Raw genomic sequence first — 14,213 nt, 5'->3', positions numbered from 1 at the left:
CGTCGCCATCGATTGTTGACCTTGAGAAATAAAAGGTATTCATGAATGGTTGTTCCTTTCAGACGACGATAGGAGGAAGGGTGAATAGATTTCGGTTAAGAAACTTGAAAAACTATAAAAGAGGGTTGTTTCAGATATCTTACAGACCTCGGTTTAAGAAAGATACTGTTGCACGATATGATTGGAACTGTGCTGAAAGGAAACACAATGAGTTAGCCATCAGTGTTATTGTACCGACTTTTAACAGAGTAGAGACGTTGGTTCACTGTTTAAGTGCCTTGGAGTGCCAACAATTGCCTCCAAATGAAAGTTTTGAAGTCATCGTTGTCGACGATAGTTCTACGGATGGCACAGCAACACTTGTAAAGCAGTGGAACAGTGAGCGATGGTTATTATGTCATTATTTCCCACAACTAAAAAGTTTTAGAAAATTTCTCTCGCGTACGTCTTCTTCGACTATCACACAACGGGGGACCTGGAAGAGCTAGAAATGCGGGTGTCATAGCTTCGTTGGGAAAGTTGCTAGTTTTCGTGGATAGTGACGTGATTGTGAAACCAGGGTTTCTGTACGCGCATTGGAAAAGACATGGAGAAAGTTTAGGTTGTGTGAGTGTAGGTCCAGTATATTATATCGATCATATTGCTGAACATAAGAGGCATCGGTATGACTACCTAATAAGACCATAGAGTTGTTGATATTTTATTAGTTTTCGATGGTGGACGGATGCCAGTAGAGCTTTTTTTTGTACTAGTAATGCTGCAGTTGAAAAGCATCTATTTATAAAAAGTGGTAGGTTTGATGCTGACTTTCAAAAGTATGGTTGGGAAGATTTGGAGTTGGGAGAACGTTTGAGGTACGTCTTTGATGATGGGACAAAAGAGAGTATGACATCGAAGGAGAAAAGGAAAATGAATATTCCACGATACTTTGTGAAGCAAGCCATTGCTTATCATTACAAACCTCCATGGACGATAGGTGACTTGGAAAAGTCGATTGAACAAGAAAGACAAAGAGGAGAAATGGGCGTATGTATGATTCGATAGAAAAAACAAAAATGGATTGCTTTTTTAGGTTTTGTTTTATAAAAAACATCCCACTTTTCGGGTGAGATTGATGATACAATTGACTTGGTTTCATCGATGTTTATGGTAGTTGTTCATAAACGAGATGTTTGAGGTTGATAGATATCTTTTCATTAGGTTGATACTTTCTTTGTTTGGCATCATCAATGAATATTCTGTGAAGCCTTTGGTAATATGGTTGATGGATAAGAGTAAGTAAAAGAGAGAATGAGCATCTTCAAGACTGAAATACTATACGAGGACAATATGGAATAGCGCATGGGCTTTGGAGTATTGTACGCAATCGAATTACTTGTGAAGTTGTTTTCAGTGGTTTGAAAGAATGACTCGTGAACCAATCACCGCCTTTGTTTCTATTCAAGCGTTGTCTTGGTGGAGGCACGGGTTGAAGCTTCTAAATAAAAGACTTTTAAGCTTTCGTACAAAAATGATAGAGAACGACCACTCAATAGGTGACTGGAAGCAACACCGTATCGTTCAGAGGAATATATTCAATCAGCAAGTCGAGAACTTTCTGCAACCCATTCCAAGAGATGTACAACAAAGAATGGCAAAGATTGGCAAGTAATTGTTTTCTTATTGTATATATATATGTGTAAGTGAATTGATAAGAGATGGCTTTGTTTAGCTGAAGAGTTATTGTTACAACCCCAAGACAAGATATTGGACGTAGGTTGTGGAACAGGAGCTATGATACCTTTTATTCACCAGTACATTCCGTTATCTCAACTGTCATTATGTGACTGTAGTGACGCAATGTTAAAAGAGGCAAAGAAAAGATTTCCAGAGTGCCCAGCTATTTGCTCAGATTTTCTGGAGTTGAAAAGGGGTAACTTTGACAAGTTACTGTTCAATGCAGTCTTTGGTAACTTTGTCGATCAAAAGGCAGCTCTTGAGGTTGCTTTCAGTATATTAAAGGAAAACGGTAAAATACTTGTGAGTCATCCCATGGGACGTTACTTTGTACGAGAATTACATTTCAAGGATCCTCAAATGGTGCCTCATCTTTTGCCAACTCAACAAGAATGGCAATCATTGTTGGAAGGAATGGATATGTCTTTAGAATATTATTGTGATGAGTCTCAGTTGTATATGGCTCGTTTATCTAAGTAAAGGAGTGTTTTTGTTGTTCACACCACTCTCTGGCATTTTGAAACATTCTTATCCAAGGACTGGTATCTTGAGGAAATGTTTCGGGATAATAACTCCATTGCCAAGGAAAGACTACTCTTTCAGGATGAGGCATCAATGCCAAATGTCGTCCATTCATAGAACAAAGTGCTATTATATAGAGTTGGAGAATATGAAAATGATAACAAAATCAATGACTTGCCTGCTATTCCTTGTCTAGAGCCATTGGGATTCCACGGATAATCTTCCGTAGGAATGCCTTCGTCATCGACATAACGAATGGGAGCTAATCCCAATTTTACAACTTGTTCATAATAACTTTCACTAGTAAATACGGTTTGACCTTCACCATGAGCACACCAAATACCCAATACGGAGTCTTCCATTCCACGAAGCATAATGGAAACAGATGGCAATATCTAAAAAGCCAATATGTTCATAAAAACTCTCCAACAACTATTATCATCATCATTACCTTGACACTACTAAAACGACTTTCAAAACGACCACTCTTGTTTTGAATAAAGAGAGCTTGTGAAGAGTCTACTACAATGGTGTCGGTATGGTTAGGAATCCATCCCAACCAAGCCATCAGTTGACAACCATTGCATACTCCCAATGAAAAGGTATCCTTTCGATTATAAAATCGTTGAAACTCTGCTCGCACCTAAACGATGAAAGAATATAAAAACTTCTCTTCAAACAAAAATGAAGATAATTCATGGTTTGCAAACCAACCTGAGGTAAATAACGAATAATGCCGGCCCAACCTTTACTCGAGTCTAGTACATCTGCAAAGGAAAATCCTCCAGGAAAGGCAACTCCTGAAAAGGAATCCAGAGAAACGGAGGCATTCTCAATATCCTTCATATGAACATCCCATACTTCAAAACCTGCCAAGTGAAAGGCTACTGCGAGTTCTCGATCGCCGTTGGTTCCTTCAACGCGAATAACGGCCACTTTATGCTTTCTGGAAGAATGAAGAATAGCTGAACTAGTCATTTGAGGTTGAAAAGTAAGATGATAACGAGGTCCGGTTTGTAACCATCGATTCTTTCTTTCCGCTACTGCACAAGAAACATCTGCCTATACATATAGAAAAATGGTCGTTAATAGAGATGCAAAGCAACAGATAAATATATAAATGCCCCATTAACTCACCTGTAACTTTTCCAATTGAAAACTTGTAGAATCCCAAATGGAACGAATATCTCTAATATCTCTTTCCATAAGACTTTCTCCATTGTATTGAATTTGTATCTTGAAATCATTCGTTGTAATAGCTGCCAACCAACAAGGTAACTGCTCTCCATGCAATTGGATTAATATAAATTCCAGTTGATGATCTTCTACTTCAATGAGCATACCAGATTCTTCCGCAAAAAAGAATGCAAAAGGAGAATGCTGTTGATTGGCAAAACAAATATCCAAACCACAATTGCCAGCCATCGCCATTTCTGCTAGAGCTGTAAGCAAACCACCTGAACAAAATTGGAGTCACGATCAGAGCATCTCAATTATCAAAATAACATTTCGTACCTTCACCCACATCATGATAAGATAATACTTTGCCTTGTTCTATTAAAGATTGGACGGCATCAAAAGCTCTCTTTAATAGTAAAAAGTCATCCAAGTCAGGACATTCATCTCCTAATTGTTTGTGGACTTGACTAAAGGCACTAGCACCTAGCCTCCGTTTGCCATGAGCGAGGTCAATATAAAGTATTCCACTAGTTCCAGGACGCTTTATATCGGGAGTCACTTTCTTTCTTATATTTGGTACAAAAGCATAACCACTAAGAACCAAAGTTCCTGGAGCTTTGACCAGCTGTGATTCATTTTCAGATGAAACAACTTTGGTTGCCTGAAAAGACAACAATTAACAAAATGAAAAGCGCTATTTCATATAAACACATACCATAGAAAGACTATCTTTTCCACCATCCACTGCTATACCTAACGACAACAACATATCTCGTAAACTCCTCACTGCTTGATATAGGTTAGCACCTTCTCCTGGCATCTTTGCTGGCCACATCCAATTGGCTTCACAACGAATACTTGATAGACTAGTAATTTTACAACCAGCCAAGTTGGTGACCATTTCAGCTACTGCCATTCTAGCCATTGCTGCAGGTGATAGAAGACTCTTTAACATCCTCATTTAAGCTTCTCAAACAAAGGATTCTTCAATCCAACTCACCTTGATACATTGTTCTCCTATGGCTGTAACTATTCCAGTTTCACCAAAATAACTCATAGCTACAACTGCACAATCTGCCAAAGGAAGTTGTAGTGGACCTACACATTGCTGTTGTGCAACTAAACCAGTCACGGAGCGATCAACCTAGTTTTATGTAAGCCATTTCGAATATTTCAAATGACATAGAATATTTCATTGCCTTATTTGTCAAAAATGCTTTGGAACCAACGCTAGGTAACCTCAAAATTCTTTCAAAGACTTTCATAAAAATGGATTTTTTTTCATTGGCATTATATCTTTGCCATTCATCTCTCGAAAGAAAGGACATATTCAAAGGTTTCAAGCATTCAGTTTCAATGAACTCATCATAGAAACACTTTTGAGGAAGTTTTCCTAACACTCTTTCCAATTCCATATCCACTGCAGTTTGTTGTGTTTCCGAGTCAAATACAACAATTCTTCCACTCCCATCAATAGTGCCAATATAACTAGCAGTGACATTTTCTCTGGCACAAATATTGGAAAACAACTCTTTGGAATCAGGTCGTATGAGAAGACCATATTGTTCTTGATATTCAGCTCCCCAAAGTTCTAATACGGACAATGTTTTGTCTCCAATCCAGAGCTTTCGAATATCTATACGAGCCCCAGATGGATAAATAAGTTCTTTTACCACATTGCAGTTTCCTCCAGCTCCTTGATCATGAATAGATACGATTGGATTGTTTTCTCCAAGCTCGACACAACAACGAATCACTCGATAAGTCTTATTTGATATCACACGCTAATTTTTACAAGGAAAAAGTACAATCCTTACCTTTTGTTCCATCTCCGCATCTCCTCTTTGAACGGCACCAAAATCCAACTCTTCCTTGTTCTCACCTTGATACATAGATGAAGCAGCACCTCCTCCCATTCCAATTCTCATCTTGCCATAAGACAAACAACCAAAATAGAAAATGGAATACATACCGATATGCAGGTCCTCCAATCTTTACTACGAGCATACCCACTTGAGGAGACTCTTTATAAGCGTGTCGATGTTGCATTTGACCGATACCACCAGAAAACATAATTGGTTTGATGTATTCTCTTCTCTCTCCATTCAGTAATCTCATTCCAAATGATCTCGTAAACCCAGCAATCAAAGGCTCTCCAAACTTGTTGCCATAGTCGGAAGCACCATTAGATGCTTCAATCAATATCTTTAGACAAGAAGCCAAATGATTGGGATAGGAAAAGGATTTGTCTTCCCAATCAAACTGCTCATCTACCATTATTCCACTCTATATTCAATTGAATGAAACTAGCCAACTTTTCTTTACCTGGAAGATTTAAATTACCAACAGAATAGCCTGCTGTACCTGCAATCACCAAAGAACCAACTCCTGTAGCTGACATGTCTCGAATGCGACCACCAGAACCTGTTTCGGCTCCAGGAAAAGGAGCAACACCACAAGGAAAGTTGTGAGTCTCTGCAGTACAAGTAATATCCATAGTTTGTACATTGGGAGTCAACTTGGATGGAAAACCTTTTCATATCCATAATATATCAGTTTGGACAAGGAGTAAGGGACTTAAGAGAGACTTGCCAGGTTTTTCAGGAGACCACATCCAACATTGACTATCACCCATAATAGAAGAAGAATTGTCACAAAATGCTAAAACCGAAGGATGAGGACTCTTCTGCCAAGTTTCTCGAACCATATCAAGTAAGGAAGATGACATTTCTTCTCCATTCAGAAATATTCTTCCCTTAAAGAACCAATGTCTCGAATGTTCCGAGTTGCTTTGTGCAATATCAAACAATTCAACAACAGTAGGATTGCGTTTCAAGTCATTCACAAACATATCATAATAATATCTATAAAATATGAATATGATTCATTTCAAAGATTGCAACTCACTTCATATCCCATTCATCCAAACCTAAACCAAGGAGTTGATTCAATTCTATCAATGCAGTCATTCCCTTTTCTTTCAATGGAACCATTTGTATAGGAGCTGCTCGTTCTGGAGTCTCAAAGCTTTGTAACGGACTAGAATAAACCTAAAAATGATTTCTTGTGAGCAGAGAATCATAAAAGATTTACAAAGTTACCATTTCAGTCATTCGATCATGTATCGTATTGGTAAATTGTTCCATTATCGGTTGCAAAGTTTCTTTATCACAATTGTCCCATTCCAAGAAATATCTAAGTTATTGCAAAATAAAGAATGAATAGATAGGAGCATAAGAGAACAAACAACCTTTTAGAACGCTCGATTCTCTCGATACAACTTAGTCCACATGACTGACATATCGTCACAGCATTTGAACTCCACGCTGTTTGGAAATTCAGTCTGGGACCTATTTCCAAAGAAAAGCAAGGATGGGAACCTTCATCACTAGGAAAAAAGGATCTTTCCGATAAACTATTCTCATAAAGAGGATCCGAAAGAAGCCAATATAACCTTTTTTCCTATCCAAATGTTTCTGATGGAAGGCCAACCAAAATAGAAAAGTACAACGATACCTCTTCTTGAGAAGGTTTTCTAGAAAATTGGATATAAAAGCAGTACTCTTGTTTGATATTAACTATTGGAGGCAATTCTTTCCTTACAGCACACTGCAACAAAGCTCTATTCAACAGTTCCAAATCCTTTTGATGACTCCGATACAGTCTTTGGAAGGTACCAGTGTTTTGTTGACTTGTTGCAATATTCGATTGACTTTTTGTCTCTTGTAAGTTCATAGCAGGTCCATAGTGGTCGAATCTTGACTGCTCAAGTGTGTGCAAGTGTCTTGGCACTTTTCGAGATCCTAAAAAGAATGATTGAGTTGATTGCAGTCGAAACCTTGTGACTAGGCCAAACAATGTACAAGATTGGCCACTTTTTCTAGTACAAGTTTTTAAACTAACGACATCGTATTGGAAACCAAAGGCAACACGAGCCGATGTCTTGCCGTCATAGGCCATCGTCCTCATCCAAACTCTTCTGATTTTTTTTGACAATATCGACTTTTATTTCCTTTCTTTCAAAAGATTCTGTAAACCTATTGCCATATCCATTTTGTTTGGCATAACAACTCTCAACCAGATAGTACCTTGTAAAACTGCATCATCAGGAACTCGTTGCAACTCTTTTAAACAACTCCTAATATATTGTTCTAAAGCCAACTTTCGAGGTCCATCCACTGCCAAAGAACGCCAATCCTTGTCAATGGCTTCCCTTAAAGAAGCTCCTTGGTCGCCTTCCATCGCATGTCGAGCACTCTCATCTAACAATAAAAGCGAACCATAAAATATCTTTTCCAGTTCAGTGCTATACTTCGAAACTTGACGAGAATTGAGTCCTTCCTCTTCATACAAACGTCGAGCCATTTCACGCCAAAACCGATCATATGCACCATTCGATAATAGTGAGCACTCACGACACAACTTGGAGCGCTGTTCGCTAAACACAGTCTTGTTAGATGAAATAACTTGGTCACCGACTGGCAACTCTAAGCGAGTCTTGCCGTCCAAAGGTTGTCCAACAGCTCTTAGTCTACACAAAGCGAGCCAAAAATGCAGAGCTGTTGCTTGAAAACGAGGTAAAAATTTTCGATTCAACTCCAGTGCTTTCAAGAGACCAAGTTGTTCATCATCCGTCCGTTTAATACAATCCGTATACAACCTTGCACCAGCTGCCATACTCTGACTCTCTTTGGAATAGAATCCTAAAAGTTTCAAGAGCGTGTATTGTTTCGAAGTAGGCAACGTAGTTTCAAATAATTTGGGCCAGACTTGCTTTAACTTGGCACGAAAACTACCTAAAGAACTTGAAGAAGTACAAAAATGTGCACGTTGTTTCAAAAATATTGAAAGGTTGCAACCGAAAAGTATGTTGTTCATTTTGTTAACTTGAAAACCTGACATCCATTCGTCTCATGTGGACTGGAACAATTTTCTAAATGACAACCACCAGCAGTTGTTGTTACGTAGATTCAATCACTTGCAACAGCTCACAGTATAAAGTAGACACTGGTCAAACAGTTGATGAAGAACAAATTACTGTGTTTGAGTTGAAGGAAGACACCAAGAAGAAAGCCACTTTGATGGAAGACTCGGAGGAGGATTTTGCTTGTGCCATATGTTTTGAGTTGATAGTTCCTGGAGATGGAGCTTTGGAGTTGCCTTGTTCACATCTCTTTCATAGTGATTGTATTGTGCAATGGCTACTTAATCACCAACATTGTCCCATATGTCGTACTTTATTGCCACAGTTTGACTTTCAGAGTCAACCAGTTTCGAAACAGTCGAACAGGAGGCAGTTGATAACAACAGAAACCGAAGAAAATAGGCCAACACATGAGATTATGAGACTCCACTTCTCGGATGGAATTCGAAGAACTACTCGACTTTTATTTTTACAACCAGGAAGACATATCAAACGTGGGTTTCTGCAGTTTTCCTCATTTCTGAAACTTGTGTTTCATGAAGTGAGTGAACCATTTCACGTTAGTCGCACACAAAGTCATGAAAGTGTTCGTAATACTGGCAACACAAGTAATAGCTCAAGAGCACTGTATAATAGAGAACATACAAGGAGAGCTTTGGAGCCACCACGTCGATCGAAAAAGAATGTTTTTAAACGATTCTGGAGTAAACTAGTTCACAAGAACAGTTCGTCACAAACAATAATTGGACGCTGATTCTATTTGGAGATAAGAAGGGAGTCAATAAGTTTCAACTGGATATTCTTACGTTGTCTTTTTATTTGCATTTATTTGTTTTGCATTGTAAAAATAAACTGTTATTGGATACTTTATTATCATTTGTGTTTACACTCGAATATGCGCTTTCTGTGAACTGAAATATACTTGAAAAGGTTGCATAGAATATTTCTCATCCCAACTGCTTCTGATTACAACATGTTGAGTGTGTAGTAAATGTTGATTCGTTCTTCTTGTATAAAAAGATATTCAATATCACAAACTTATCCTTACAAGAAACATTTCACAGACTTTCTGCCAAAAATTCTATACCTTCATATTTTTGGTTACCAATCAAAGTATCTGGTAGAACGACATTTCCAGACTCAATAGAAAAGATGGTCATATATGTTGCATAAGCTTTCTTTTCCTCATGCTCTATCGTTCGAAGTGCACAAATCAACGTTTCCTTGGACCCCGGAACAAATCTGGCACTAGAAAAGCCCTTCTCTTCTTCAAGTTCCATATCCAAGTTTACCATTCGAATATTAGAAAAACTTTCATCACAAACAATGACCTTATTCCAACCTCTGAACTCATTCTTTTCGTCATCATATGGTTCTAATGACCATCGACGTGGAAGAAATATCCAACTCCGTCTTCGACTACTCCAAAGTACAGCTTCATTCTCCAAATATCCTGGAAAACTGGCTCCAACCGCTTTCCTTACAGCATTGTAATTTTCTGACCAATCTATATGTTCAATATTGCCTCTCGAATCAATTCTCTTTATCCACATAGGGTTATAAGACTCGATATGGGTACCATTTTTAGCATCTGTTCGTTCCCTTCCATGACTTCCAACATAAAGAAAGCCATCCTTTACTGTCATCCATTCACCTTTAAAACCTTTTACCTCGTTTCCATTTCCATCGGGCAAGACATATCGAGTGGCAGCATAAGGAGCACCCGTAATTCCATTGATTCCGCCAAGTGGATTGACTATCTCATAAATAATTCCGGTGCGATCATCAGGTGCTAATGTTCTGTTCTGAAAGCGGCATAGATCCGAAAGCTCCATTCCTCTTCCGTCCTCACTGATCTTGGTGAGTATCTCAACACCTTCGGCACGATCCAACCAGTCCACTACATAACTAGACTCTTCCATTCGAGTAAGTTTTCCCCTTTTGAAATAACTTTTCCAAACATCAGTTTGGTTAGATTCGGTTTTAGACACTCTTGAATTTTTGTCAAGATCCGCAACAACCCCGAAAATCCATGGTCCTAGAGAATCTTCCAAGTTCTCGTTGAGATCCCGCCATTCCAATTGAAAATAGACGCCATTCTTTTCCTTACGGAACTCCAGCTGGATCCCAAAAGAAAAGATGAACAAAAATCCAACCAAGCAAGCAAGAGTTGCAATGGCTATACGGATGACTCTGACATTTCTTAAGAAAACAAAAACACTCCAATTGGAAAGTGCACTTGAAGTCCTTCTGAGGAATAACCAGCACCACAAGAACCCTAACTTGGGTTGAAAGCGCTTCAGCCCGAACTTGGAGGAATAAGTCTGTTCGTATTCTGTACCATTTCCATTCTGAATGAAAGAAGAGGAGCGTCCTGCCTCCAAGTCGTTCATATCTTCTGGCGGAAAGAAGTTTTGATAAGATGAGTTTCTTGAAGAGGAGCGGGAGTTGATGCCGTTTCCTGTAAGATGGTCACTAGAACCAAGTGTCTGTGAACGTCCCCGTAAACTTGCTCGTCTATTAAACCTAAAAGGTCTATCAGTCATAAGTCACTGCAGCTTTCATTAGCGTTGGTTCGTGCGCGCCAACATTTCAAACCACGCCAAGCCAAAATGTAAAAAAATTCCACGTTGCAAATGAGAAGCCAATCAAAGGCTGTTGTCCTTGTTTCATTCTGTATATAATAATCATCATCAGCGTTTGTGTATTTTAGATATGAGAATAGTTTTGTGAAGTAACTTGCATCAAAGTTGGGTTGAAGAACAGAACTGGAAATGATACTTAGAGACTAGTATACCCTGAATGTGCTATACCAATAGTACGTAATCCACTCTTCTCGAATCATTGGGTGCCACTCGTGACGAAAATGCTTTTGTCTGCTTCCTCCGTCGTTATGTCTGTTGCAACTGTTTCAAAGTTTTCAAAGTCTTTGTGGAACGCATCAAGATATCTTTTCACCTTTTCTGGGCACAATTCTCGTAACTGGGTATGAGGCTCAGATGAATCCTGTTGTATTTTTCTCATTTATTATTTTTGTAGTCACTTGCTAATCAGAAAGGTTTCTATTCAACAGAAAGAGAGCCTATGGTAAGTACTAGCTTGAAATACTCGAGTTTCTTGGAAGCAGATCACATTGGAACGGATCCTTTTCCATTGGGTGGTCAAGTGACTTCCTTACATACGGTTACTGTTCTTCCTGGAACAACCATAGGAAAGGAAACCTCCTCTTCCTTGATGAACATATTTCATGCTGCCGGTGTGCCTGTCAAGTTTGAAGTTCTTGAAGTTACTAATCCCGAAGAAGGTGTACCTGAGGACGTTCAGTTTTCACTGAGAAAGAACAGAGTGGCAATCAAAGGACCTTTTCCAACTAATCCCTTGTCAACAAAGGATTCTTTCAATATAAGTGTTAGAAGAGGCAACGATTTATTTGCAAACGTTGTCCATTGCTTCAATATTCCAGGAGTGAAGTCTCGTTACAATGATGTGGATATTGTATTGATTCGTGAAAATACAGAAGGGGAATATTCTGGTTTAGAGCATGAAACTATTCCTGGAGTTGTAGAAAATTTAAAGGTCATTAGTGAAAGAGCTTCCATGCGAATTGCCGAATATGCTTTTCAGTATGCTACTAAAAATGGTCGAAAGAAGGTAACTTGTGTACACAAAGCCAATATAATGAAAATGGCAGATGGACTATTTTTAGAGTGCTGTAGAAGAGTTGCTTCGAAATATCCTTTTATTCAATTTGATTCTATGATTGTGGACAACACTTGTATGCAGTTAGTGAGTCGCCCCGAACAATTTGATGTTATGGTTCTTCCTAATCTTTATGGAAATATTGTGGGTAACATTGTGGCTGGTATTTTAGGAGGACCAGGTTTGTTTCCTGGTGCAAACATTGGAGAGCATATGGCAGTATTTGAACAAGGTGCGCGACATTCTGGACGTAATATTGGAGGACAGAATATTGCCAATCCTACCGGTGTTATTTTATCTGGAGTAATGATGTTGAGATATTTGCAACTTTCGAGTTATGCCAATCGAATTGAATTTGCTGTTCTAGAAGCCTTGAAGAATTCAAAGAATCATACTGCTGATATTGGGGGTAATGCAAGCACCACTGATTTTACTCAAGCTGTTATCGACAATCTTAATTGATTGGAAATATTGCGGCTCATAGTTTGTGGACAAAGATGAGGAAATGGAATACTTAATATCCACGTAATGGGTTTTTCATTCGATCAATTAAGTTGTCAGTTTTCCTTGCTGTTATGGTCATTATTGGTATGAACAGCTTTGTCATACTGAGTGAAGTGACACCATGAAATATTTTGAAATGGTTGATGTTTCTATACTTGTTTCTTTTGAAAGTGTTTATTGATAAAGTTGAAATTTGATTCCTGGTTCTATAAGGAGAGTCTTTCTAGTTGAGTTTGAGAATTTCCCTTTCCAGTGTTATCATAGAAATGTCATTAGTCTCTCTTGGAATTTTTGATTTTCTATGAAACCATCAACAAAACAACTTGTTGCAACTATTGTTCATATCTTATTTACAGTAGATAAACCTTGGAAACAACTGAAAAAGGACTTGGAAGAATGTTTGTGTCAAGAAAAGAAGGAACTCAAGGCTTTAACGTGTTTGACCGCACTTGGAAGAGATGGCCTGCTGGATTCTCTTGAACACAGAATCACTTGTTTATTCCTTATATTCTCGCTAGCTCAAGTTGAAATAGAGACAAAACTGACGGCTCCTGCGTTGGTTCTACTTGAATTACTTGAAAGAGAAAGCACCCCACCTGAGGAACAACTAACAATCGTGTGGTTGCTCAAGGTATTCTAGACTATCAGAAGAAAAACACAAGTAGAGTACTTAACGTTTATTAGGATAAGAAAAGAAGAGAAGAACTTTCTTGCAAGTCTTCCAAGGATAACGCTGAGTTTTTGAAGCAACAGTGTAAAATAATCGAAAGCGAAGATTTTGAATCGGAAAAGTCTCAACTATTAGAACTTTGGAATAGTTGGAAACTGAAGCAAAAACCAACTGAGTTGGCTTGCATTTCTGGGATTATTTTGGACCCTGTAACGAGCTTGGCTGGTAGTCCAATCCCAAGCTTGGATAGTATCGAAGAAGAATTCTTAGAACACTTGGGAGAAGATGTTACCGTTCACGATTTGGACCCTGTATTTGTTAGACCTGCACCACCACTTTTGCCTCTTGGAAATGACGAACTGATGTTGATTGATCCAGAAACGATTCACGAAGTTGTTTGGGATAGAACAATGTGTGAGAAGCTTCCTCAGGTGGAGGTCTTGAAAGATTTAATTAACAAAGCTTCAAAGGGACCCTTGCAACCTCAGCAACAGCAAATGTTGATTTCTCTTATCGAGAATCCTAGGCTTCTTCATCGCTGTGGTCTAACTCCCGCCAAGTTGCCCGAGTTGGTTGAGAACAATCCTGTTGTGGCAATCGAAGTTTTACTTAAATTTGTTTCTAGTAACAAGATTTCGGAGTATTTTTCAGCTCTTGTAAACATGGATATGAGTCTTCATTCCATGGAAGTAGTAAATAGATTGACTACCGCGGTAGAGCTTCCTCCCGAATTCATTCAGATGTATATATCCAACTGTATACATTCATGTGAAAATATTCGAGATAAGTATACACAAAACAGACTTGTTAGACTTGTTTGTGTGTTCCTGCAGAGTCTTATTAAGAACAAAATAGTGAATGTTCAGGATTTGTTCATTGAAGTACAGGCATTCTGTATTGAATTTAGTAGGATAAGGGAAGCAGCTTCTTTATTTCGTTTACTAAAGAACTTGGAATGATTCATCCACAACCATTCCCATCCTATCTACAAAGAGACTG

General features: G+C 38.5%; 8 protein-coding genes across 9 annotated transcripts; 5 read left to right on the top strand and 3 right to left on the bottom strand.

Annotated features, from left to right (window-relative positions):
• Positions 1-4: 4 nt before the first annotated feature.
• Positions 5-2,099, top strand: Gasu_48870 (glycosyl transferase family protein). The gene is made up of 6 exons (XM_005704056.1): positions 5-378; positions 428-662; positions 708-1,026; positions 1,073-1,149; positions 1,201-1,274; positions 1,324-2,099. Exons 1-6 carry the CDS (start codon positions 42-44, stop codon positions 1,407-1,409), a joined length of 1,128 nt encoding a protein of 375 aa, XP_005704113.1. The 5' UTR covers positions 5-41; the 3' UTR covers positions 1,410-2,099.
• Gasu_48860 (methyltransferase type 11) lies at positions 1,515-2,049 on the top strand. The gene is made up of 3 exons (XM_005704055.1): positions 1,515-1,643; positions 1,712-1,948; positions 1,992-2,049. The coding sequence occupies exons 1-3, from the start codon at positions 1,631-1,633 to the stop codon at positions 1,997-1,999; spliced, it is 258 nt and encodes an 85-aa protein (XP_005704112.1). The 5' UTR covers positions 1,515-1,630; the 3' UTR covers positions 2,000-2,049.
• A 4-nt stretch (positions 2,100-2,103) lies between the features above and the next one.
• On the bottom strand, positions 2,104-7,384 carry Gasu_48850 (phosphoribosylformylglycinamidine synthase). 2 transcript variants are annotated; one of them, XM_005704054.1, is made up of 17 exons: positions 6,934-7,384; positions 6,668-6,879; positions 6,519-6,612; positions 6,325-6,467; positions 5,995-6,281; positions 5,743-5,949; positions 5,390-5,687; positions 5,235-5,340; positions 4,562-5,183; positions 4,418-4,515; positions 4,133-4,363; positions 3,754-4,078; positions 3,376-3,695; positions 2,953-3,300; positions 2,690-2,881; positions 2,417-2,633; positions 2,104-2,364 (listed from the first exon to the last, which is right to left on the bottom strand). In XM_005704054.1, exons 1-17 carry the CDS (start codon positions 7,375-7,377, stop codon positions 2,189-2,191), a joined length of 4,320 nt encoding a protein of 1,439 aa, XP_005704111.1. In that variant the 5' UTR covers positions 7,378-7,384; the 3' UTR covers positions 2,104-2,188. The 2 variants fall into 2 exon arrangements, with proteins under 2 accessions (XP_005704111.1, XP_005704110.1); XM_005704053.1 differs by having other exon boundaries at positions 5,390-5,703; positions 5,765-5,949.
• A 9-nt stretch (positions 7,385-7,393) lies between these two features.
• Gasu_48840 (uncharacterized protein) lies at positions 7,394-8,304 on the bottom strand. The gene has a single exon (XM_005704052.1). It carries the CDS (start codon positions 8,293-8,295, stop codon positions 7,423-7,425), a length of 873 nt encoding a protein of 290 aa, XP_005704109.1. The 5' UTR covers positions 8,296-8,304; the 3' UTR covers positions 7,394-7,422.
• Positions 8,305-8,334: 30 nt separating this feature from the next.
• Positions 8,335-9,119, top strand: Gasu_48830 (zinc finger (C3HC4-type RING finger) family protein). The gene has a single exon (XM_005704051.1). The coding sequence runs from the start codon at positions 8,355-8,357 to the stop codon at positions 9,093-9,095; it is 741 nt and encodes a 246-aa protein (XP_005704108.1). The 5' UTR covers positions 8,335-8,354; the 3' UTR covers positions 9,096-9,119.
• A 4-nt stretch (positions 9,120-9,123) lies between these two features.
• Positions 9,124-10,994, bottom strand: Gasu_48820 (soluble calcium-activated nucleotidase 1). Its single transcript, XM_005704050.1, has one exon. It carries the CDS (start codon positions 10,885-10,887, stop codon positions 9,400-9,402), a length of 1,488 nt encoding a protein of 495 aa, XP_005704107.1. The 5' UTR covers positions 10,888-10,994; the 3' UTR covers positions 9,124-9,399.
• Positions 10,995-11,174: 180 nt separating this feature from the next.
• On the top strand, positions 11,175-12,789 carry Gasu_48810 (isocitrate dehydrogenase (NAD+)). The gene is made up of 2 exons (XM_005704049.1): positions 11,175-11,327; positions 11,381-12,789. Exons 1-2 carry the CDS (start codon positions 11,235-11,237, stop codon positions 12,500-12,502), a joined length of 1,215 nt encoding a protein of 404 aa, XP_005704106.1. The 5' UTR covers positions 11,175-11,234; the 3' UTR covers positions 12,503-12,789.
• Positions 12,790-12,794: 5 nt separating this feature from the next.
• Positions 12,795-14,209, top strand: Gasu_48800 (uncharacterized protein). The gene is made up of 2 exons (XM_005704048.1): positions 12,795-13,175; positions 13,229-14,209. Exons 1-2 carry the CDS (start codon positions 12,846-12,848, stop codon positions 14,171-14,173), a joined length of 1,275 nt encoding a protein of 424 aa, XP_005704105.1. The 5' UTR covers positions 12,795-12,845; the 3' UTR covers positions 14,174-14,209.
• The last annotated feature ends 4 nt before the right edge of the window (positions 14,210-14,213 follow it).

Source organism: Galdieria sulphuraria (genome assembly GCF_000341285.1).
Source record: "Galdieria sulphuraria unplaced genomic scaffold scaf_46, whole genome shotgun sequence".
NCBI classification, from domain to species: domain Eukaryota; phylum Rhodophyta; class Bangiophyceae; order Galdieriales; family Galdieriaceae; genus Galdieria; species Galdieria sulphuraria.
The sequence above is the reverse complement of the archived record's forward strand: the minus strand, read 5'-3'. Positions and strand labels throughout refer to the sequence as shown.